We start from the raw sequence: 23242 nt of genomic DNA, 5'->3' as shown, positions 1-23242 counted from the left end.
CTCACTCGATCTTTTACGATTCATTCAATATAGATATGTCCTAATCAGACAGACTTACTAATCAGACAACTTTACTGAATATCTTCTGCAATGGCAAAATCTTCAGCTCATGGGGTCCTCAGGTAGACTGAACCAATGAGGAACCATGGTTGGGAAGATGTAGTGGATTCACATGTAGTGTGTGAAATGGGGTCAGATTCAGACAGAGAAGTAGATCATCCACGATCCATGGTCTGGTGGTTGACCCCAATGCTCGTTGACTCCAAGACACTCTTTCTAGCCGGGAGGATTAGGAATGTCATGTCGCCACGCTTTCAGTCCACTCTTTCGTGGAATAACAATTTACATGAAACGGATTTACTATCGCTATGGTGTTTCAGATCAATTATACATTATAAAGAAAAACTTATATATACATGACAATGCATTATTGAATCGAGATGCTACATTATGTTAAACTTGTTTCATCTAAGTCATTCTCCCTTCATACTGATCAAATTTTTTCTCACTTTAATCACATGATCCAACACGAGATGATAAAATTTCATTATCCGCTAATCATATGATCATTTGATGATATAAATCATAAGGAAATTTTATTTAAATCCATGTAACCTATTTCTACATTCAACTTAAATTTTAAATGTTAATTGTCTATTTTACCCTATTGCATAATTACTATTAAGTACAAATAAAATTAATAATAAAACTCAAATTTATCAATAAACCCAAACACTATAATTAAACCCTATGATCACTCTTTGTTTATCCTACATTCATTCCGGCTATAACTCTAATAGCTCTCATAGAGAAAAACAAATTTTTTTACTGATGGATGGTGATTTTGAAGTTTTGAATCCTCCAACCAAGGTATAACTCAATTTATGAATTTTTTGTTTGTTTGATTTCAATTTTTTAGAGTTTAGAAGATGAATATTTTGAATTTTACATGTACATTCTTAAAATTTCATGTACTAAATTAGTATTTACGATTTCACACAAACAGTAATGTTTCTGACATTCAAACACCAGAGACTAACCAAGATGCATCTTCAAATACAATATAATTCAATATAATTTGCAGCCTTTGATATCCTGCAGGTAAGTAAGTCTTGTGTCTACGACATATGTGCTTGTAAATTAATATGTGTGTTGCAAATCTTAGGCTGTTGGTGGTTGTCCTGCATTTTTAAGGCTTGGCTGTTGGTTAGACTTGTATAGTGGTACTGGATCGATTGAAATTTCATAAGCAAAATTTGCAATTGATATGCGAGTGTGCATTTTCGAAATTACAGGGATATTATCTTGTCAAACAAATAGTAATGTTTTCGAACAAACCCAATTTGATTACTAGTGCTCCATGCACTTCATGAAGTCTATAGAAAGATTCCTATGAAAAGGTATGGTAGTAGACGTATATGCTCATGAAACAGAGACCATACAAAGAGAGATGGTGATGCATGATTTTTGTCAACATCTACAGAAGTGTCAGTCTTGTTGTTACCCATGGCTGAATTCATACATAAATTCTCACTCTCCATTTCCAGACGACGTAAAGATATAGTTATAAATCAAATGGGTGTAAAAATAAATTCACATATTGAATTGGATTTATAGGGGTATATTAGGTAATAAATTTGGGTTTAAAGAGATATTAATAGTTTAGTTAAAAATCTTAAGTTAAAAATCAAATGAGTGCAAAGAATAAGTTGAGTGTAGATATATGTTACATGAGTTTAAATAAAATTTCTCTAAATCATATAATGAGAGAGATAAACACATCAAAATTTAAAACACAATAAGGCAAATGTCCACCACCTTCGATCATGCCATTTTTTAATTTTTGTTTGTTGTTTTGGATGGTCGTATGGTCTGATTCTCATATAAGAATATATGATTGGTTAGAACACTGTCACAATGTCATTTATCTTGCAGAGACGATCTTATCAACTTTTGATGCCCTAAGTTTAGCATTGCAATAGACTTTTTCTATTAGTGGGGGTGCACCGTACACATTGAATATATTCTCTTATCAAGATTGAGTCTCAATGACATTATTGTTCAATAAATATTTGTCACGTATTTAAAAATGTACCATCAATAATTGGGACGTGATCAATTGAAAACATAAGAGAATCTCACACGTCACATATTCACAGTAATGTACAATGGGGGATTATTATGTTGTGCTTTTTGTACAAAGAGCATCTCCAAGAAATTCCACAAAACAAAAGTTGAAGTGCCACATAGGATTTTTTGTGCTTTAACAAAGTTATCCAACAAGTCTTCAAAATTAGAAGAGAATTATTATTAACACTCTAAAAATCTCATTTGGCACTTCAAATTTTCTATAATTAGAAAGAAAAATACATTTGTAAGGAGTGTAAAATGAAATTTTTGGAGTGTTAATAACATTTCTCATTTAGAAAATGTCATGCACTCTATATTTGGAGACTCCCTATCCCACTCTGCAAACATTATTTTATTATAAGAATGTCTTTGTCAAATTTTTTTTTTTCCAAAGATGAAAGTAATAAAGAAGTACTAAGATTTGCGGAGTCCGCTGAAGCAAAGATGTGAATCAATAAATTTTAGTTTTCAAATTGTCATGTGAGTAAATAAATTGAATTTGAAGAGTCAAATTTAAAGAAATTGTTGGAGATGCTCTAAAAATATTAAATTAGAGCATTTCCAACAGCTGCTCTAAATATGACTTTTCGCATACAAGTTTGTGGGTTTACGTGACAATTTGAAAGACCAAAATTTGTTTTAGCAATCAGCAGACCTCCAATTAAACCAGCTATGCATGCCAGCATCCCCCTTTCACTTTTGCTGGCCATGTCTACTTGGTGTCTCTGCCTTTTCTTTTTCTTCTTGTTTAATAAAAACAAAAATTTATTGACTTTAATTAATGTAATCATTTAATTAGTTTTGCTTATTGAATCATTATTCCTCGTCTATATGTATCATTATTCGTAGTGTGTACTTAAAGAGACAAAGCCGCCATTATATACAATCTTTAAATTTCATGATTACACCTATTTTATATATGCATTAAAACTAAACCCATTTTAAATGCCAACTTTCGCAGTTCAATTCAAAATTCGAAAGCAAATTAATAATCTAAAGTTTAAGAGCTTGTGCAATATTTGCACATGTAACCTGCCTTGCTAGATTAGATCCGAGAGAATAAACTTAAATACAACATGTCACCTGAAAAGAGATAAATAGAAAGAGATATACATTAAATTTTAAGTAACGTTATAGTTCTGTACCCAATAAACAATAATCAATTCATGAATTATGATTGTTCGTGTTAGCTAATATCAATATAATTAGTTTGTATTAATCTATCCTACAAGTGGCAAACATCACATGTGATGAATTCGGATATCCAGTCGTATGCTCGGACATTTTTCAAAAATCTCAACGGCGAAGGTTTTGTTTATTTATTTATTTGGTTTAAATGGAAATATAGTTTTATTATTGTAAATTGAATATATTGACTCTGTATTTTCCAAGTCCGTCCCAACTCCCAACAAGAAAAACAGAAAAGAAAAATAATGAAAAGTTGGCATACCATTACCAGCCAGAAAAAAACTTCTCCGTGATTTCTAACTTTTTTCAGTTTTTGTGTTTTCTCTCGGTCAAATTTGTCGGAAATAATTTTCGCACTCTATTTTTCTGTGCTTAAAGCAAAAGTGGATAAGATAACATAAACAAGAGGAGGAATACACATTAGAGAATAAGAAAACAAAAGTGTAAAAAAATCACCAACATGCAAATAATTGCAGATTAGGTCGTAGTTCAGATTAGGCCGAAGTTAGAAAAAAAATCTTTCATTACAAACCGTTCAGTTCGGAATTTTGAATTTCTTCTGTCATGGTAAAACTACGTGACATTCATGCAAGCTCACAATTATAATTTATTCATACATGTAAATATAAGACACAATAGTAAACTCCAAGGAGAAAATTACAGCAATAGTCCTTGAATTTTTGCCCAATTGAAGTTTTGGTTTGTGAACTAAAAATTCATGAGTATTGTTATCTTAACTTGTTTTAATGTAGAGTAACGATCGTTTTGACTAACTCCGTTAAAACTTCAATTTATTTATTTATCCTTTTAAATTCTTCCTTTTGAATGGAAGTTTTAATGGAGTTAGTAAAAAGAGTTGTAACATCCCACATCGACTAACGGAGAGGGGTGATGTGCCTTATATGTACATGCCCACCTCCATATAGCACGAGGCCTTTTGGGAGCTCACTGGCTTCGGGTTCCATCAGAACTCCAAAGTTAAGCGAGATTGGGCTAGAGCAACTTCCCAATGGGATGGGTGACCCATTGGGAAGTTGCTCATGAGTTTCCAAAAACAAAACCGTGAGGTGTGCTCGAGACCTAAAGCGGATAATATCGTGTTACGGCAGAGTAGAGCCCGAGATATGGTGGAGCCCGGGTTGGGATGTGACAAGAGTCATGAAGACACATTATAATAAGTTCATAGACAAATACTCACGACGGGTTGGGATGTGACAAGAGTCATAAAGACACATTATAACAAGTTCATAGACAAATACTCACGAATTTTTAGTTTAAGGGACTAAATTGAGCTAAAATTTAGGAACCATCACTCAAATTACCTGAAGTCCAAATGCAGTTTATTTTCGTAAATTTGTAATATTATGTCAACATGTCACGTTTTATTACAGTCACAGGCTAATTTTCATATTTGAACAAGTGTTCACATCAGCTGCCTAGTGGATTCAAGAGAAAAGACCACTCCACTCCCATGAAAAAGAAGAAGAAAAAGGACGGCAGTCGCAACTCGCAACTCGCAACATTTTCCTCTTTCTGGAATTGAGTCTTTTGATCATCGCTAGTTTTCGGTATTTCCGTTAACAGAAAAACGCGGCTTATTCAAGTAATTCTCATTTAATCTAATTTCTAAAGCAAAAAACGCGTTTATTCCCTTTCCCTTCCCTAAATTATCAACGGAACAAAATGTGGGGCCAACCAATGCATGAATAAAATAGTATTTAAATAAGTTGGTAGCGAACTGCAAGATCATAGACTGGAGAGATTTTCCGGAGACTGCAAATTTTAATTTCATTTTTGTGGAAATATAAAAGGAGGAAAAATACAAGGGAAGTTATAGTTATTGCAGCGGAGCTGAGGGAGGGAGGAGGAGGAGGAGGCTTAGCTTTTTGGAGTCTTTTGGAATGGGAAACTGCTTTTCCAACGACGCCGGCGGCATGTCGGCGGTGGGCGGCACCGCAGCCTCTCACGCCAATCCCTACGACGCACCGAACGACGCCGTCGATCTCTTCCTCAGGTCGCGCGGCTACCACGGCCTCTTCTCTCAGATCGAGGTTACTTCTCTCTGCTTCTCTTGAATCTTCTGAGCCAAATTTGTAACTGTTAACTGTTAAGTAATTAGTAATTAGTAATTAGCAATTAGCAATTAGCAGGTGGCAGTTTGGATTGGACTTTTGAGTTCTGTTAACTTAAATCTGATGGCGCTAGAGCTTAAGACTGTAGTTATGCACGCCATTGACGCTAATGTAGTCAAGAACATTAAGAAAGAGCTTGAATTAGTAAGATCATTTTGCAAAATTGGTGCTCAAGAATTGGATGTTCATGAAAAATCTGGATTGTTCACTTGGATTCACAATCGAAGTCATTCGAAATGTAATGTTTGTTTAATGACTTCTACTGCAGCCAAAGCTAGATTTTACGATTTTTATGGAATTTTGTGATTTTTTTTTTGTTAACTAACGAATTCGCTCCCATTTTGAGGTCTGTCAATGTTTGCATCTGGTGTACTTAATTTTCTTGTTAACAATTTGCATGCAGATATCACTTGCTGCTATAGACCTGCGTGATCGGGATGTTCTCTCCAAGGTTTGTCGCTCTAATGCATAGGAGTAGCCATTCCTTGCATTTCTACTGTTAAATCCTTAGGAGTCTTGATCATTGATGTGTGTATGGTACCCTAGCTTGCCTCATACTCTTATTCCGATTATGTTGAATCACAATGTTAAATCCTTAGGAGTAGCCATTCCGATTCGTTATCCATATTTTGCTCTCATGCTAGATATTTTTTGGTTGTGTAAATCTTTCCTTTGTTTCAAGGATGTCAGTCTGTTATTCATGAATTTTATTTTCTATAGAGTGATCCGATGGTGGTTATCTATACAAAAGGAAGAGATGGAGGACTTTCAGAGCTTGGTCGCACTGAAGTAGTTCTAAATTCATTAAATCCAAAATGGATCACAAAACAAAATATCACTTATCATTTTGAGGTTGTGCAAACTCTGGTGTAAGTTTAAAGCTTTTATCTCCGTTTTAATTAAAAAAAATGTTTTTGGTCCCACATTTATGTGCAACCCTTCCATGGTGGCTAACTATATTTTCATAACAGCTTTCGTGTGTATGACGTTGACACTCAGTTTCATAATGTGGAAGTGAAGGTACAAAATTTACGATGTTGTGCCTACATGTAAAGTTTTCTTTTCTTAAGCGACTTGACCATCCATGTATCCTCTTAAAACTCTCTATGCAAGAGGCAAGGAAATATGGTTATTTTCTCATTCGGCTAAAGGCCATATCATATTATTTGTTTGCTCCTGATATTTCTGGATGAACACTGTTCTGCTTTGCGCATATTTCTAGGTGGACACATTGGTAGGGGTAGCTTCATATGTATTAAAACAAAGATTTGCTGCATCTCATTCAAGTGCTTGTAAGCATAACTGGTTCACAATGGACGGTTTTACTTGTGCAGATGCTTCAGCTAGAGGAGCAACAATTTCTTGGTGAGGCAACCTGCGCATTGTCTGAGGTGTGACATAGTGACCATTCTCTGTGGAATCATTGAACTACTGAATCTCTATGATATTCTATCTAAACTTGTCAAGGTTGACCAATATGCGCAAAGCCTGCTTGAACCCAACCAACTCTTAGCTACTAAGTGGGTGGTTTTGTGGTTTGTGAAACAGGGCAAGCCTAAACTTGAACCATAAAATTAAAGATTGAATCAAGGTTTACTCATTGGACCTAACAAGTCAAAGACGAGTATTCTACTTTTGGCTTGCTTGATCTAATCCTCACCTCTCAGGCACACCACACACAACACCAGATATAATACAATCAATGGACATTTGATATCTCTAATCTGAGAAGTAATTTATTTCACCTTTCTAGTGCATCTGGTTACCAATATACACTAGTGGAATTATTTATTTGAAGGACCACCTTAAGCTCTGGCGTCTGATTCTTTTACCCATTAATTTGCCTTTCTACTTGTGCAGATAGTTACTAAATCAGACAGGTTACTAACCCTCAATCTTGAATATAGAGAAGAGTTGGACAGACCAAATCCTCACCGAGACCGTGGAAAACTCATTGTGCACGCTGAGGAATCTGTTAGCTCTAAGACAGCAATAGAGATGAGTTTAAGGTGTTTAGATTTGGAATACAAGGATCTCTTCTCAAAAAGTGTAGGGGCTTCTGACTTATTATTGTTTATCTTTGGTTATCTACTTTGATGAGCATTACTAGTTATGCACGCATGGCCAAATGAAAAACAGTTCATGTTTTGACACATATTCGGACTGGTCTTTCAGGACCCCTTTTTGGTAATATCAAAACTTGCGGAGAGTGGGATCACAATTCCAGTTTGCAAAACAGAAGTCATAAAGAATGAGCTCAAACCCTCATGGAAACCAGTATACATAAATATTCAACAAGTTGGAAGCAAGGTATAAACATGTATCTTTTTTGCAGCTATATGTGTAAATTAGTGGAGGTTGAGTTTGCTGGAATATGCTTTGTTTTTTTACTTCCCATGGAAAGTTCAAGGGTTTGGTCCATGGCTGTATTTTCTGTTTTTCTTGCTAAACTCAAAAAGTTAACTCAACTTGTTCATTTGGCTGCCATCACTAAAAATTGTGCTGACATTAATTACCATGTAGTCAAACATGCAGATTTGGTTGTTAAAGATTTATGTGCACCTTTGCAGATAAGAAGCAATGCTTCTTCATCTGTTTGTTGATAGTTGGATCATATTGTGCTTCTCCTATTGTTTCTAATAGTTTTCCCATTTTAATATTTATTTTGTTAATCTGCAGGACAGCCCATTGATAATGGAGTGTTTTAATTTCAATAACAATGGCAAGCATGATCTGATTGGGTAATTCCTATAGAGTGGATGAATGACTACTTTTATCGGCTTTATTTTCCTTTTCTCCTATTACAGTATTATGATTTCGTTGAAATACAGAAAAATTCAGAAATCACTGGCAGAGTTGGAAAAGCTTCATAGCAGCGGACAAGGAGAGAATTTATTTTTACCAACTACTGTTGGGCATGATTCCCACAACAAGGTAATATTATAATATGGTAATATAGTGGATTTCCATCCCACTTTCTCTTAGTTTAGAAGTTCTCTGACTGCATTGCAGGTACTAAAGAGCCAACTATTTGTCGACAAGTTTACCGAGACTGTCCAGCACACCTTCCTTGATTACTTGGCTGGGGGCTATGAGCTGAACTTCATGGTTGCTGTTGATTTTACAGGTGCTTATCTAGACATAAATGTTGCTGTACATCATAATTTGTTGGGTGCAAATGCATATCATGATAGAAGTGATTGTTACTAGAAATTGAGCCTTGCAAAGCTAGAAGTGCAGTTGCATGGCTTCCGTTGTCTGCTATAGAAAAGTGTTGCGTCGCTGTACTTGTGCCCTGATCATTGTTATTTCTAGCTTATTGCTTTAAACTTTTCTTACTGTTGCCCTCTTATAAATGCAAACTTGTTCACAATGACTCTTTTAATACGTCTTAAATTGTCTTATCAAATTCACTCATATTCCTTGCTTACCAGCTTCAAATGGAAATTCTCGCCTGCCTGATTCTTTGCATTATATAGATCCTACAGGACGGCCAAATGCATACCAGAGAGTGAGAATTACGTCCCTTGTAATTTAATCCCCACAATTATTTTCCTTTCTTTGGACCCCATATGATTGTGACATTGTTTTCCAGGCAATCATCGAAGTTGTGGAGGTGTTACAGTTTTATGATTCAGACAAGCGCTTTCCTGCCTGGGGATTTGGAGCCCGACCAATTGATGGTCCAGTTTCTCATTGTTTCAATTTGAACGGGAGTAGTCATCACTGTGAGGTGAAAAACTTATGGCCAGAACTTGCTTTTGTAACCTTGAACTTTGTAGTTGCTTTCTGTATTAAGGATTATGCAACTCTACTTCTTTCAGGTTGAAGGAATCCAAGGAATTATGACAGCATACGCAAGTGCCCTCCAAAATGTGTCTCTTGCAGGACCAACCCTTTTTGGACCTGTAATCACAAATGCTGCATTGAATGCCAGCCAGTCTGTTGCAAATGGTGGACGAAAATACTTTGTTTTGTTAATAATCACGGTATGCATAATGGGGTTGGATGTGCTCTCTAGTTGTTTTACTTTTACTTCACTCAAAATTTCCCAGCTTCTTTAGTTTTTTATGATTTTATCAGAACTTTGGTCTAAATTTTACTGCCGTAGGATGGAGTAGTGACAGATCACCAAGAAACCAAAGATGCCCTTGTGAAAGCGTCCGACCTGCCATTGTCTATCTTGATTGTTGGAGTAGGAGGAGCTGACTTCAAAGAAATGGAGGTATCTCCTTCCCTTGTGTTTGCAGTGCCGGAATGTCTTATGTTAGGGAACTGATAATTTTCATTGAACAGCCATACTTGAATAAAAAGCCCGAACGCTACATAACTAATTATCTTTACTTTTTCATTGTGAAGATTTTGGATGCTGACAAGGGCGAGAGACTTGAAAGTTCTACTGGACGTGTGGCTTCACGTGACATAGTACAGTTTGTTCCATTCCGAGATGTACAAAGTAAGGCTTTTCATATTCTTTTACTATATCCGCTTACCAACTTTAATTAGCAGGCAGTAACTTCCCTTTCACCACCAGGTGGAGAAATTTCTGTTGTTCAGGCACTCTTAGCAGAACTACCGGCTCAATTTCTGACTTACATGCGATTGAGAGATGACAAACCAATTTTGTGATCATGTAAAGACCTGTACATATGAAGGTTGATATTCTCCTCTTGATCCTCTTGCAATATGAGCCTGAAATGTTTTTTGTTTCTTCCCCTCTTTGGCTGCATGGAAACCCTAATGCAATTTTGTCATGAAGAACAATTTTATGTTGCATTATCACGTTCGAGACTTGGGATGAGTGCAGCTGCACAGTCCTCGCGGCCGCCTTTGTGAGACTGCAAACTTAAGTGCCCGCAGTTCTCTCTACCAGGCTTGTGTTCTACAATTGGATGCGGTAAGCATGGAGAACCGGTTATCTTTTGAAATTAACAATTTGGAGAAAGATGCGAAGAACGGTTTCAGAATAGAAGTACAAGTACTTTCAGCTTTTGGAAATGGAGGTTTATCAAGTGTTCAAAATGTTGCTTAATCTTTTGTTTTCTTCTTTTCTGTTTCCCCCTGCTTTTTCGTTTCCGAATTTCGCTGCACTGCTGCGAATTATATTGTTTTATGAAGCATTTAACATGAACGATGAATGCAAGATTGTTTTGAAACAAATAGAACCCTTTTTTTCTCCGGCGATACGTTGCGGTTTAGCAGAGTAACGTTTCTCTACGTACCAGGCCCATGGATGACTTCTTTTTTATTTTCCAGTGAAAACTTGCATAGGTCTTTAATTTGCTAGGCTCTTCACTCGGGACAAATAAATATAAAGTGGTTGGTCTTTACGCTTGTTTGAGGCTGTTTTCGAAATGATTAAAAACGCTTCTACTACATTTGAGAGAGAGAGAGAGAGAGAGAGAGAGAGAGAGAGATGATTAAAAACGCTTCTACTACATTTGAGAGAGAGAGAGAGAGAGAGAGAGAGATTGGTAATTTTATTTGAACAAGCGATATTATTTACATTTAAGTCTTACAATGGTTGATAATAATGTGGTTTTAATTCGTTTTTTACGAGAATTAAGTATAAAACCTCTCACTTACAAGCTTATTTATTTAAAATTTTAATTCCTGACGACAAGTATTTTGTCGGTAATTAAAGATGTAAGCGATCTTAAATTATTTACACGTTTATGTATCTAGAACGAATATATATATAAATAATTTCGTTCTCTGACCTATATATTATTAAAATGTGAGTCCAACAGTACAATCATATGGTAGTTGATTTCACATCTAATTTAGATTTTTTTATATCTTATGACGTTGCTGATTCATAATTTGCCCCATTTCAAACATGAAACATGGCATCAATTGAGCATGAAAATGCATGCTATGATTTGTAAATACAAGATAATACTTTCCCATTCATGCATGATGCATGCTTTGACATACGCAAATTCAATCCTGAATTTCTTCTTTGGATAAGTCCAACCATATATTCCTTTCCCTTTCTGATGACTCCACCATGACATTTTAGGTAAATAAAGTTTTTTAGATCACATTTGTAAACTATGTGATGTGTTACAAATAGAAAATAAGAACGTTAATCAATATTTAAATGATAATTTAATCATCAACAATTACGTCATATAATTTATAAAATACAGTTTAAATAAATAGTCTTCTTAGCATTGTTTCAAATTTAAACCATCCAGAATATTTAGTCTCAAAAGTAAACGCGGTTAGTTCAAAAAGAAGAAAAAAGAGGGAATAGAAGGCCATAAAGTTGGACCATTTGCTTTTTCAATTCAGCTCCCAAATTTGACACCATCAAAGAGCTAGGCTAGGAAACATATATTAAATGACTGTTTCAAACCCTAGCATTTCTCCTTCTTCTCTCCTCCTCTTTCTCTTTGCGCTATTGTCCTCTCTCATCTCTTCCTCTCTTGATTTTGCCTGATTCGTACTTTTTACTTAGCAAATTGATATTCTACACTAAATTCATCTAAATCACGAAAAGAATGATTCAAACTTGGGTGCATAAAAGAAAGCACACTGCTATATCTACTGATTTTGATTCATATTTATATAGTAATACAAAACAAGATAGTTAATTGCTAGCTCGTAAGAACAATATTTATGGTGCATGTTTGCTTGATGATTTAGCACAAGAATATCTTATATATAAATTTTCAAAGGGTTTTAACAAGGCTATAAAGTGGATCGAAAGCATGGGAAGAGGTCCTTTCCTGGTGATGAACCAGAGGCGAAAGAGGAGGATCATCGAATGATCTTCGAGCCGTTTTTCTCGTCAGCTCGATCTCAACATGAGATGTCTGCCATGGTCTCAGCTCTATCTCAAGTTCTTGGAAGCACTAACAACCAGACCCCAGCTGTTCAAGTGCCGATGGAGCCGCCACTGATGGCTCCCCAGTCCAGCGCCATGGAGTCGCATGATGATCAATCTCCTCCACAGGCTCGAGATCAAGGTTTAATATAGTTCAACAGTACTATATTGATCATGATTATTATTGCTAGTACTTGAACAATTTCATTATTTACTTCCAATTTTAATTAATTTAGTTCCCCCGTGTAGCTAGACTTAAATATTCATAGGGATCGATTCCAGTTTATACGTTGTGACAGTTTTTTACCTGCAAAGGGAAGCATGAACTTGAAGTTGTGTCGTCTTATATATTCTTATATCAGTTTTCTCTCTCAACACGTAGTGCCCTAAGTAATCATGCATGATTCGGCTTATGATATGGATTTAGGGTTTACTGTGCAGATTTAGAATCAAATCCTCTATATTGTTCCGTTTCCATCTTCATATAGTTGATGTTTTTAGTTAGGTTTAATGTTTTTATCTGCAAAAGCAGCCTCGGTACCCTAATAACAGTTTGTTTTTTTTTAACAAACGATATTATCTATACTAAAGGGTTAAGAGAGTGGGTTAAGCCTCAAAATAAGCTAGCAATAATGTGGTTTATATTCATCTTAGGTGAGAATCAAACCTAAGTCCTATCACTTACAAATGAAGAGTAATACTACTAAACCGTAGTACTAAGTTGTTTTAGAGTGACATGATAACCAACTACACCACGAAACCTTGTTCCCTAATAACAGTTTAAATAACTGAAGTTTGTCCGTTGTATTTTGGGCCTAATTTTTTTCATGTTTGCCATAGCTCATTTGTGTAGACTGTCTATATGGTTACATTCTTTTTCTCATCATAATAATAACTCATACGCTACTTGTTTCCTAGCTACAATTGTTTTCCATGTAGCTATTCTACCAAATAAAGATGAATATTAGAGTGTGTATAGTTGATATATACAATTAACAATAACAATTCAATATGCAAATTTGAACTTAAGCCAATTGGTTAGAGCAGTGTGTTACTCTTTATGCACCTAAATCCCCTTGCCCGTAGTTAGATGAATTGAGTGTGTTGAATGTCTTATTAACATACCATTTATTCTGTTTGAATGCACGTAATTAAGGTACTGTTTTAATAAATTTGGAAACATACATGCATAACACTGTTAATTTGTGAAGGGACCGCGAGGAGAAGGCACTATAGAGGAGTGAGGCAGAGACCTTGGGGGAAGTGGGCAGCTGAGATTCGTGACCCGAAGAAGGCAGCTCGGGTGTGGCTCGGCACCTTTGAAACCGACGAGGCAGCGGCACTTGCTTATGATGAAGCAGCTTTCAGGTTTAAAGGAAGCAAAGCTAAGCTCAACTTTCCCGAAAGAGTTCAAGGAAGAATTACGGAATTAGGTTCCCTCACTGCCACTAGTACTCAACAAAACTTGCCAGCTGGGGCATCTCAAAGAGTAATTACTGACCACCATCACCCTCTTTCTGATCATCACTATCACCTGCAGGCATTCCCTAATAATGTTGTTACTCCTCCTCATGATCAATATGCACAATATTTTCGGAGTGGTCACGAGTGCATAAGTTATGATTTACCAGCTACTCTTTATGAAAGAGAGAGATTTGCTACCCAGACATCAGAAACTACTACATCGTCATCATCTTTATTACCTTTCTTACCATCTCATCAACAAGAAGATCAACAACATCCCTTAGGCTATTCTATGCCGGGGTTCGGGTCTTCTTCTTCGAGTTCAAATCCTCCTCCTAGGAATAGGAACCGTCGACCTTGACAAGAGTACTTTATTCAAGAGGACAGTACACATCCAAGTTCCAAGTTCCCTGGGAGATCAATCGTGGGAGAATAAAGATATAATTATATCCTTCAAGTTTTGTGACGTATTTTTGTTTCTTCTTTCTTGAATTAGACTTTCTTTTGTCGACAAAGGTTTAAGAAGGTGATCAAAAGTGTGTTGTTAATTGATGATTATTTTCGGTTTGTTTGACGAGGTTTTCACTAGCGTATGTATGTCAAATAATAGTCTATTGAAAATGAAATACTTTCTCCACACCTTAATAATTATCATACCCGCAGGTTTAGACTTAGTTAAGTTGGTTAGAGCAGTGTAAATCTCTTCTTTGCACTCAAGTTTGAATTCTCATCTCTTAGTTGAGAGTTATTTAGTGTACGACTATCGCTTGTTTAAAAAAGAACAGCACATGCCTTCAACTTTTGAGATTGATGTATCCATGACGATGAGATTGCAGTGACCGCGCGCATGCACACTTTTTAAGACATGGATTAATCTACTAGTTAATCAGCCTTCCAAACTCCCAACAGGGAAAAAAAAGATATATAGTAGAGAAGTTGTGGAGGAATCATCTAATAGTGTTGCTTCTAAGGTTTGGTAACCTTCTGTTACATATAGATACGCATACACAAAAAGTGGCTAGAACTCGTTTTTGAAGCCAATAATTCCAGGGAATATTATTCTAAATTATTATTTATTTTGATAAGTACAGAAGAAATCTCATACATATCAACTTGATTGATATATTGGCATATTGTGTAGACTAGCTAATTAATGGTCATCGAATTCGGCTATATCTGTGCGAGACCTGCATGAGTCAGCCTATACATATTTAACATGTTCCAAATGCGTGCCTAAGTATATTCATAGAGGTTCTAGAGATCGTGTTTCAGAACGATATGATATTTTCTGCTTAATTAAATCTTGCAGGTACATAATTAATTAGTGATTAGTTGTGAATAATCAAGGTTCATGAACCTTTTTTCCTTTGTCAAGGCTTGTTATTATTATTATTATTATTCTTCAGTGAAACACTACTACAAAAGGGGCTATAACTGGCAGTCGAAAACCGACAAGAATCATGAATTACTGTCGGCTATTTGGTAAAAATCCGACATTAAATAGTGCAATGTTGGATTGGGTTAGCGACATCAATGCCATTGTCACGGAAATGGTATTGACGTCGCTTAGACCCCTTAATCCGCCACCACAAAGCAAAGTAATATAAATTAAAAAGAACAACACCGTCGCTTAAAAGTGACATCGTAGATTACGTTGCTTATAAGCGACGTTAAATTTTGACATGATGGCACTACTAACCGACATTAAGTAGCAATTGAACAATAAAATATTACACTTATTGTCGGCCGTAGCCGACATTACATAACAGTAAACAAAAAAAATAATCAACCTACTGTCGGTCCTAACTGACATTACCTACAACATTTCGATAAATATAATATATATATATATATATATATATATATATATATATGTTGTTGTCGTCCATAAGCGACACCAAAAATATTAAAATAAAACATAACACAAACTGTTTCTCCGTTTTTCGTTAATAATAATTAAAAAATATATATATAAATAAATAAATAAATAAATAATTCCAATCATATTTCATATATAGGCCAAAGCAAACATTAATAAAAACTAATAACAATAACAGTTGTCCCAATTCATTCTCAATTCTTTGTTTTCAGTCATTAGCACTGATACAGAACTCCTGGATGATCTCCTGGAGGAATTAGAAGTAGAAGCTGAAGAAGATGCATAAGACACCATATCTGGAGTCACCCCATGTCCATACCCACGCACTCTATTATGACGCACATGACCCATCATCTTGACATATACTTGGGTCCTAAGCTCATCAGTATCTTCTTGACCAGACTCAATCATAGATTGAAAATTGCCCTCCATAGTTGCCTTGCAATAATATTTTTTTTAAAAAAATCAACAATCATAAAGCAGAAAAATAAATTATAGATATTAAAAATTAATAACAATGATATACTAACACAAAAAAAATCATTTATCCCTATATGCTGAGAGGCTTCATCAATCCAAGTTTTATCTTTTCGAGTATGACAATGACGAAAAAACGAAACAGGATCTGCCTCCTTCCCATGCTTTTTCCGCTATAATTATGTCAACGAAAAAACAAACAATTTTAAGCAGAATTCAAATTAAAAATAATTCTACCAACTATATATTAAACTTTGTTGTAGGCCTATTTGATTGAGCGCTCTAAGGTTTAGAGAAAGAGAGGGGTGCGGCAAGATTGAGGGAGAAGAGAGATTGATTTAATTGTGAGGTGTTTTTGATTCACCCCATTATGCCTTTATTTATAGTATTAGAAAGGGTAAAACCTTTCCCTTTAGGATGACAATATTTAATAGGTAATCCAATCCTAATAGGAATATATAATACTTTCCCAGATTCCCTAGGATTTACACAATCACATTCCTATTCTAAATATAACTGCAACACTCCCCCTTGAGTGTGTAAATACCTCAACAAACCATCGCATCAGATCTTCAGCAGATAAGGTAGAATAGTTGATGAAGTCATCGGCACAACGGGTGATTGCGAGTCTCAAATTTACTTTGAAGTATGCATTTGTAAAAACTCACAAAAACCTTGCTATGGTAAAACCCAAGGAATGGGGAAAACTCATAGACTAAGGAGAAAAGCAAGAAAATATGCATAATGTCTAAAACGCTCATCAAACTGGATGAAGGTAGTGAACTCAACGGAGTATGATCATCCTGGGATGGGTGCCTCATTAAAACCTAGTTAGGTAGCAAAAACCCAGTGAGAAAAATGCTCATAATCATAGGGAAAAAGAGTACATTAAGATCATGTGAGTATGCTTCAAGATACTCCCCCTAAGTTAGACATAACTTCTAAATAAGAGACCTACAAGTGATTCAACTCAGATAATTTACATATACTGATTCCTTGGACGAGCTTCTGAAATGTAGACTTGGGCAATGACCTGATGAATAGATCGGCCAAGTTGTCTTGGGAACGGATTTGCTTGACTTCAATGTTCTGATGCTGTTGCTACTGGTGTGAGTAAAAGAATTTCGGCGCTATGTGCTTGGTGTTGTCTCCCTTGATGTATCCCTTCTTCAGCTGTTTGATACATACTGCATTGTCTTCAAAGATCGTCGTAGGAAGGTTAACGATTGATGTAAGACCACTAGTGCTTCAAATATGTTCCATAACTTCTCTCAGCCAAAAGCACTTACGTGATGCTTCATGCAGGGCAAGAATCTCAGCATGTTTAGACGAAGTTGCAACTAGTGTTTGCTTGGTAGACCTCCAAGATATAGCGGTGTCTCCAACGGTAAAGATATAACCCGTTTGAGAACGTGCTCTATGTGGGTCAGACAGATATCCAACATCTGCGTAACCAACAAGGCGAGAATCAATCTGAGAGCTATAGAGGGCGGCAATACTCAGAGATTCATGGGTATAGAACAAACCCAAATCCGTAGCACCTTTGAGGTAGCAGAAAATATCTTTAACACTATTCCAGTGTCTGCGTGTGGGCGCATTGCTGTATCTAGCCAATAGATTCACAACGAATGAGATGTCGGGTCTAATGCACTGAGCTAAGTATAATAAAGCCTCAATTGCACTTAGGTAAGGAACTTCGGGTTCCAAAATCTCTTCCTCATCCTTCTTTGGACGGAAGAGATCTCGTTTAGCATCTAGAGTCCGAACGACCATGGGTGTACTCGAAGGCTTCGCTTTATCCTCATTAAAACGATGCAACACCTTTTGGGTGTAGTTCGATTGATGTAATAGGATTTCATCCGAACAATGCTCGATCTCCAGGCCGAGACAATATCGAGTTTTCCCAAGATCCTTCATCTCCAATTCTGATTTCAGGTGTGCAGCAATTTCTTCAAGCTCTGTGGGAGTCCCAATGAGGTTCATGTCATCGACATAAACTGCAACAATTGCAAATTCAGAATATGACTTCTTTATGAACGCGTATGGGCATAGTTCGTTGTTCACATAACCCTGACTTGTCAAATATTCACTCAGACAGTTATACCACATCCGCCCGAATTGTTTCAATCCGTAGAGTGACCTCTTCAACCTAATTGAGAGAGTGTTCTGTGGTCTATAACTATTTGAACTAGTAAATGGAAGTCATTCCAGAACTTTCATATAGATTTCCGTATGTAGATCCCCATAGAGATACACGGTTACCACATCCATAAGCTGTATATTTAGTTTTTCAAAAACTACCAAACTGATTAGCTAGCGGAACGTTATAACGTCCATTATAGGGGAATACGTATCCTCGTAATCAATCCCAGGGCGCTGAGAGAAGCCTTGCGCTACAAGGCATGCTTTGTATCGCACTATTTCATTCTTCTCATTACGCTTCCTCACGAAAACCCAATTGTGGCCAACATGCTTTACACGTGGTGATGTAGGAACGATAAGTCCAAACACATTACATTTCGTGAGTGAATCGAGTTCGACTTGGATTGCTTGTTTCCAGTTTGACCAATCGGTTCTACTTCGGCATTCATCGATGAAACGTGGTTCAATGTCATCGTTAAGCATGATGTCAGTAGCTACTGAGTACACGAATGCATCGTTGACGATCATCTCATTCCTATTCCAAACCTCATCCAATATTATGTAGTGGACCGAAATCTCGCGATTCTCGGGAGGCCGGCATGTTTCGTTTGAAGCATCACCGTAATCTAGAATAACCTCATGCGTTGGAATGGATGAGTGAGCGATGTTCGAATTCAAACTAGGGTCACTAGTTGGTGCCATTTTCCTCTTCCGGGGTTGTGAATCTTTTGAACCAAGGGGTCTGCCACACTTTAGGGTCAAAGTAGATGATTGGCTAGCTACCAATGTACCTTGCCGTGTGGAGGGTGCGGCCTCCCTACCTTTGGGGATGGTCCGGCCTTCCCAGACAGGCAATTGACGTACGCGGGGTACATCTATCCTTTCAGGTGTGTTTGCAGCGGGTATATGTGATCTTGTCACCTTAGCAAGATCATTAAAAGCATCCAGCATGCTTTGAGCAATGCTCTGAAGATTTATAATTCGACGCACCTCAGTTTCAGACTAGGCAGTGCAGGGATCTAAATGAGACATAGTGGGAGCATACCACTACAATTCGCGGAGTTCTACGGGAACGTTAGCATGCTTATCTCCCCCTAACAACGGGAAGACTATCTCATCAAAGTGACAATCCGCAAAACGTGCGGTAAAGAGATCTCCTGTCAAGGGTTCTAAGTATTGAACAATTGATGGCAAATCATAACCGACATAGATTCCCATTTTTCTCTAAGGACCCATTTTGGTACGTAGTGGCAACGCTATTGGCACATAAATAGAGTACCCAAACACCCGTAAATGCAAGACGTCAAACTCGTATCCAATGACCAACTGTAATGGTGAATGTGGTTGGGTAACGGTGGGCCTCAGGCGGACTAACATAGCTGCGTGCAATATTGCATAGCCCCAGGCAGATACCGGCAGTTTGGTTCTCATAACCAAATTCCGAGTCATCAATTGGATGTGCTTTATGAAAGCTTATGCCAGGCCATTTTGGGTGTGAACATGGAGCGCAGGATGTTCCACATCAATCCCTACTGACATGCAATAATTGTCAAAAGTCTGTGATGTAAACTCTCCAGCGTTATCTAGTCGAATCGACTTATTCGGATAATCAGGGTAGTGAGCCCTTAGCTTAATGATTTGAGCTAGGAGTTTAGCAAACGCGGCGTTGCGTGTGGACAACAAGAAAACATGTGACCATCTTGTCGATGCATCAACCAACACCATAAAATATTTAAATGGTTCGCAGGTTGGTTGGATAAGTCCACAAATGTCCCCTTGAATCCTCTGAAGAAAATTAGGGAGGTCGTGAATAATCTTTGTATGGGAGGGTTGAATATTCAACTTCCCTAAAGAACATGTTTTGCATGACGGAAATCCAACATAGGGATGTAACTTATGCCCGTGAGAAGATTTGAGGATACGGCGCATCATGTCACATCCAGGATGTCCCAAACGATCATGCCAAAGCAGCAAAGTGTCTTGGGACTTAGGCATAGGGTCGGCCACACTGTGGGCTTCTATGCCGTGAATGGTTGTGATGTACAACTCACTCGGCAGACGTTCCAACTTCTCGTGAATATGCTTCTGGCCATATTCGTATGAAGTGATACAAAGAAATTCAGAACCATAATCTTCAGTGGTTTCAAAATGATATTTATTATCTCGAATATCTCTAAAACTCAGTAACATTCTGCTGGGAACGTGGAGAATATATTGCCTCTTTAATGGTCAAGATTGTACCATTAGACAACATGATACGTGCCTTTCTGTATCCTTAAATCAGGTTGGATGGGCCTGAGAGAGTTGTCAAAGGAGCTTTCTTGGTTATTAAGTTAGTAAAATAGTGTCGTTCACGCAAGATGGTGTGCATGGTTGCACTACCTGCCAGACAACTAACTTCCCCACTAGACATACCTAGAAATAAAGTGATTGAATTGGTCACATGCATAGATATAAGTCCATTCATTCAATTAAGCAATTCGAGAGAATAATATCCATTCAAATAACAATCCACAATTCAAAACAAACCAAAACCAAACAAATTATTCCAAATACATAGAAAAGTTGTTCAAAATTAAACCATAAACCTAACAAAAGATGGGGGTAGGGCCGGCCACTCCTAGTGGGTTTGGCCACTAAGGGTAAAACACCTTAAAAACATGTCTAATTTATTCATCCATAGACGCTGACGCCTCATGAAAATCCGATATCTCCATTGATGTAGTTGCATCTTCTGGATGATCCACATGTGCAAAGTTAGACTCACGACGGAAATGATACTTGGCAATGGCCTCAAGGGAAGCTCAGCATATGCGTGACCAATGATCCTTGGATCCACAACGATATCATATGTCCAGTTCAGTAGAAGTAGCCTGAACGGGAGTTTTGCCCTTGTTCTTGAAGTTTGGGGCCTTAGGGGCGAGTGGTGGACCCTGCTGGGTCATATTTCTTCCTTTAGGTGCGGCACTCTATTGACCTTGGGCCTGTGGTTAGGCTTGCCGCTCATTGCCATAGCCACGACGGTTCTTTCGTCGTCTATGGCTGCTAGAATTGGTTGCATGCGCTTTAGGCTCAGCATTTGAGCTAGTGGGTCGAGCTTGATGATTCTTCATCAAAAGCTGATTCTGCTTTTTAGCGAGAAGTAAAACAGAGATCAAATCCGAGAACTTGGTGAATTTCTATGCCCGATATTATTGATGCAGGACAATATTGGTGGCATGGAAGGTCGAATAGGTATTCTCCAGGAGATTTGATTCGGTTAGTTCCACTTTGCAGAATTTCAACAAAGAACGAATTCTACAAACTTCAGAGTTGTATTCATTCACAGACTTAAAGTCTTGGAAGCGAAGATGCTGCCAGTCGTGTCTTACTTCAGGCAAGTATATGTCTTTCTGGTGATCGAAACGATCGACTAGAGCAAGCCAGAAGGTGCGTGGGTCCTCCTCAATGAGATACTCAGCCTGCAGTGCATCATGGATGTGTCTTCGAATGAAGATCATTGCAGTAGCCTACTGAGCTTCGTCAACAAGTTTATCGGCTATAGGTGCCTCGATGGTGGATCTAATGCCCTTTGCAGTGAGATAGAGCTTCACGTCTTAAACCCATTTCAGATAGTTTCTTCCAGAGACTTCTAGAGCGGAGAAATCGAGCTTGTTCATGTTCGACATGTCCCTAAAACAGAGGGAAAAATGTGAGTAGTCATATGGTGAACCATAGACATATATGTAGAACATACAAGTTCTATAGACATGTATTGGTTTAATTTATGCATGAAAACAACGGGTTTCATGTGGTATGTTTTGAATGAAAACTTCAAGTTTCAAAGACACTAAATTTGAAACTACATGTTCAATTTAGGTTTTATGAACAATTAGTTCATAATAAGAGGTTCTTGCAAGAAACACAGAATGCAATATACTAACTTAGTGTAGTGGATTTGAGTTTCTTCGGGAACTCAAGTGTGAGAGTTTCGTTACTACGCAAGTATGTGATGGTTCAAAGTATAAAAATAAATTATTGAATCGTTAATGTCCAAAAGTCATCTTCAAATCAATAATTTTGGATATCATTATCAGACTAATGGATTGCCGAAAATATAGCCCCAAAATAATATTAGGCTTGGTGCTGTGGGTTAAGTGGCACAGGTTTAGGTGCCTTAAGTACAAGACAAGGCCCAAAAGACCTCGGGGGTGGACTGTAGGCTATATAGGTGAGGGAGAAGCCCCAGCCGCAGCTGGGTTTCAGTTTGGGTTGAAGGGGGTGCACGGAACAAGGCCTAGTAGGTGCTGGCCTTGTGGGTGATGCACGGGGAAACAAAACCCAGCCTCATGGGCTGGTGTGTGGGTTCGAATAGGAGCCCAGCCGCATAGGCTGGCTTCCTGTGCTGCGAGCCGCAAGGAAACAAGGCATAATCAAGTGGGATGGCACCAAAGAGAGTAGGTATGCGAGCCTGGATATGTGCGGGTTTGGTCTGGATCCATGAAGGCTGCAGGCCTCTTCAGTGATAGAACTAGGGCTGCAGGCCTATTCTAATCAATCAGGCCGAAGGCCTGGGGGTCCAAGTAAGTGCACCAAAGCCTAGAGGGCTGCTACCGATGTTGTGCCGCATGAGTGATGCCATCCAATGTCCAATTTCCCTTTTTTTTTCAAAAAAAAAAAAAAAAAAAACCCTTAGGGTTTAGGAAACCCTAAATACACTTCTAATTTATTTTATATAATTTGACTCACAAATTCCACATAACAAGATAATTGTGCGATGCATGAAACAAATATATATATTGACAAATATATGAACATATACAATATATATATATATCAAAAGGAAAATATAAACATAGAGGGGTTCAAGCATCATGGGGAATGTTTTCATGCTTCGTGGATGTTTCAAATATCTTCCTTTATTTTAAGCGTACTTGATTATCAGAAAATGAATAAGCCTTTGAATGTGGTGGATGATAGCCTCCTCCTACGATGCGTCAATTCCTCAGCTTCTGGCAA

The 23242-nt window shown here is 37.4% G+C and overlaps 2 protein-coding genes across 4 annotated transcripts; both read left to right on the top strand.

Annotated features, from left to right (window-relative positions):
* The first annotated feature begins 4788 nt into the window (after nucleotides 1–4788).
* Nucleotides 4789–10632, top strand: LOC137712651 (protein BONZAI 1-like). 3 transcript variants are annotated; one of them, XM_068451767.1, is made up of 17 exons: nucleotides 4789–5369; nucleotides 5854–5901; nucleotides 6171–6319; nucleotides 6422–6470; nucleotides 6785–6841; nucleotides 7311–7499; nucleotides 7626–7760; nucleotides 8130–8191; nucleotides 8282–8384; nucleotides 8463–8577; nucleotides 8885–8961; nucleotides 9046–9183; nucleotides 9275–9439; nucleotides 9562–9675; nucleotides 9810–9906; nucleotides 9985–10083; nucleotides 10210–10632. In XM_068451767.1, exons 1-16 carry the CDS (start codon nucleotides 5220–5222, stop codon nucleotides 10077–10079), a joined length of 1743 nt encoding a protein of 580 aa, XP_068307868.1. In that variant the 5' UTR covers nucleotides 4789–5219; the 3' UTR covers nucleotides 10080–10083; nucleotides 10210–10632. The 3 variants fall into 3 exon arrangements, with proteins under 3 accessions (XP_068307868.1, XP_068307869.1, XP_068307867.1); XM_068451768.1 differs by having other exon boundaries at nucleotides 9985–10105; XM_068451766.1 differs by having other exon boundaries at nucleotides 9985–10632.
* Nucleotides 10633–11836: 1204 nt separating this feature from the next.
* LOC137711962 (ethylene-responsive transcription factor ERF113-like) lies at nucleotides 11837–14400 on the top strand. Its single transcript, XM_068451112.1, has 2 exons — nucleotides 11837–12424; nucleotides 13494–14400. The coding sequence occupies exons 1-2, from the start codon at nucleotides 12223–12225 to the stop codon at nucleotides 14105–14107; spliced, it is 816 nt and encodes a 271-aa protein (XP_068307213.1). The 5' UTR covers nucleotides 11837–12222; the 3' UTR covers nucleotides 14108–14400.
* Nucleotides 14401–23242: the final 8842 nt, after the last annotated feature.

This window comes from Pyrus communis, chromosome 13 (genome assembly GCF_963583255.1).
Source record: "Pyrus communis chromosome 13, drPyrComm1.1, whole genome shotgun sequence".
In the NCBI taxonomy this organism is placed as follows: Eukaryota; Viridiplantae; Streptophyta; class Magnoliopsida; order Rosales; family Rosaceae; genus Pyrus; species Pyrus communis.
Note: the sequence above shows the minus strand (reverse complement) of the source record. Positions and strands in the feature narration are given on the sequence as shown.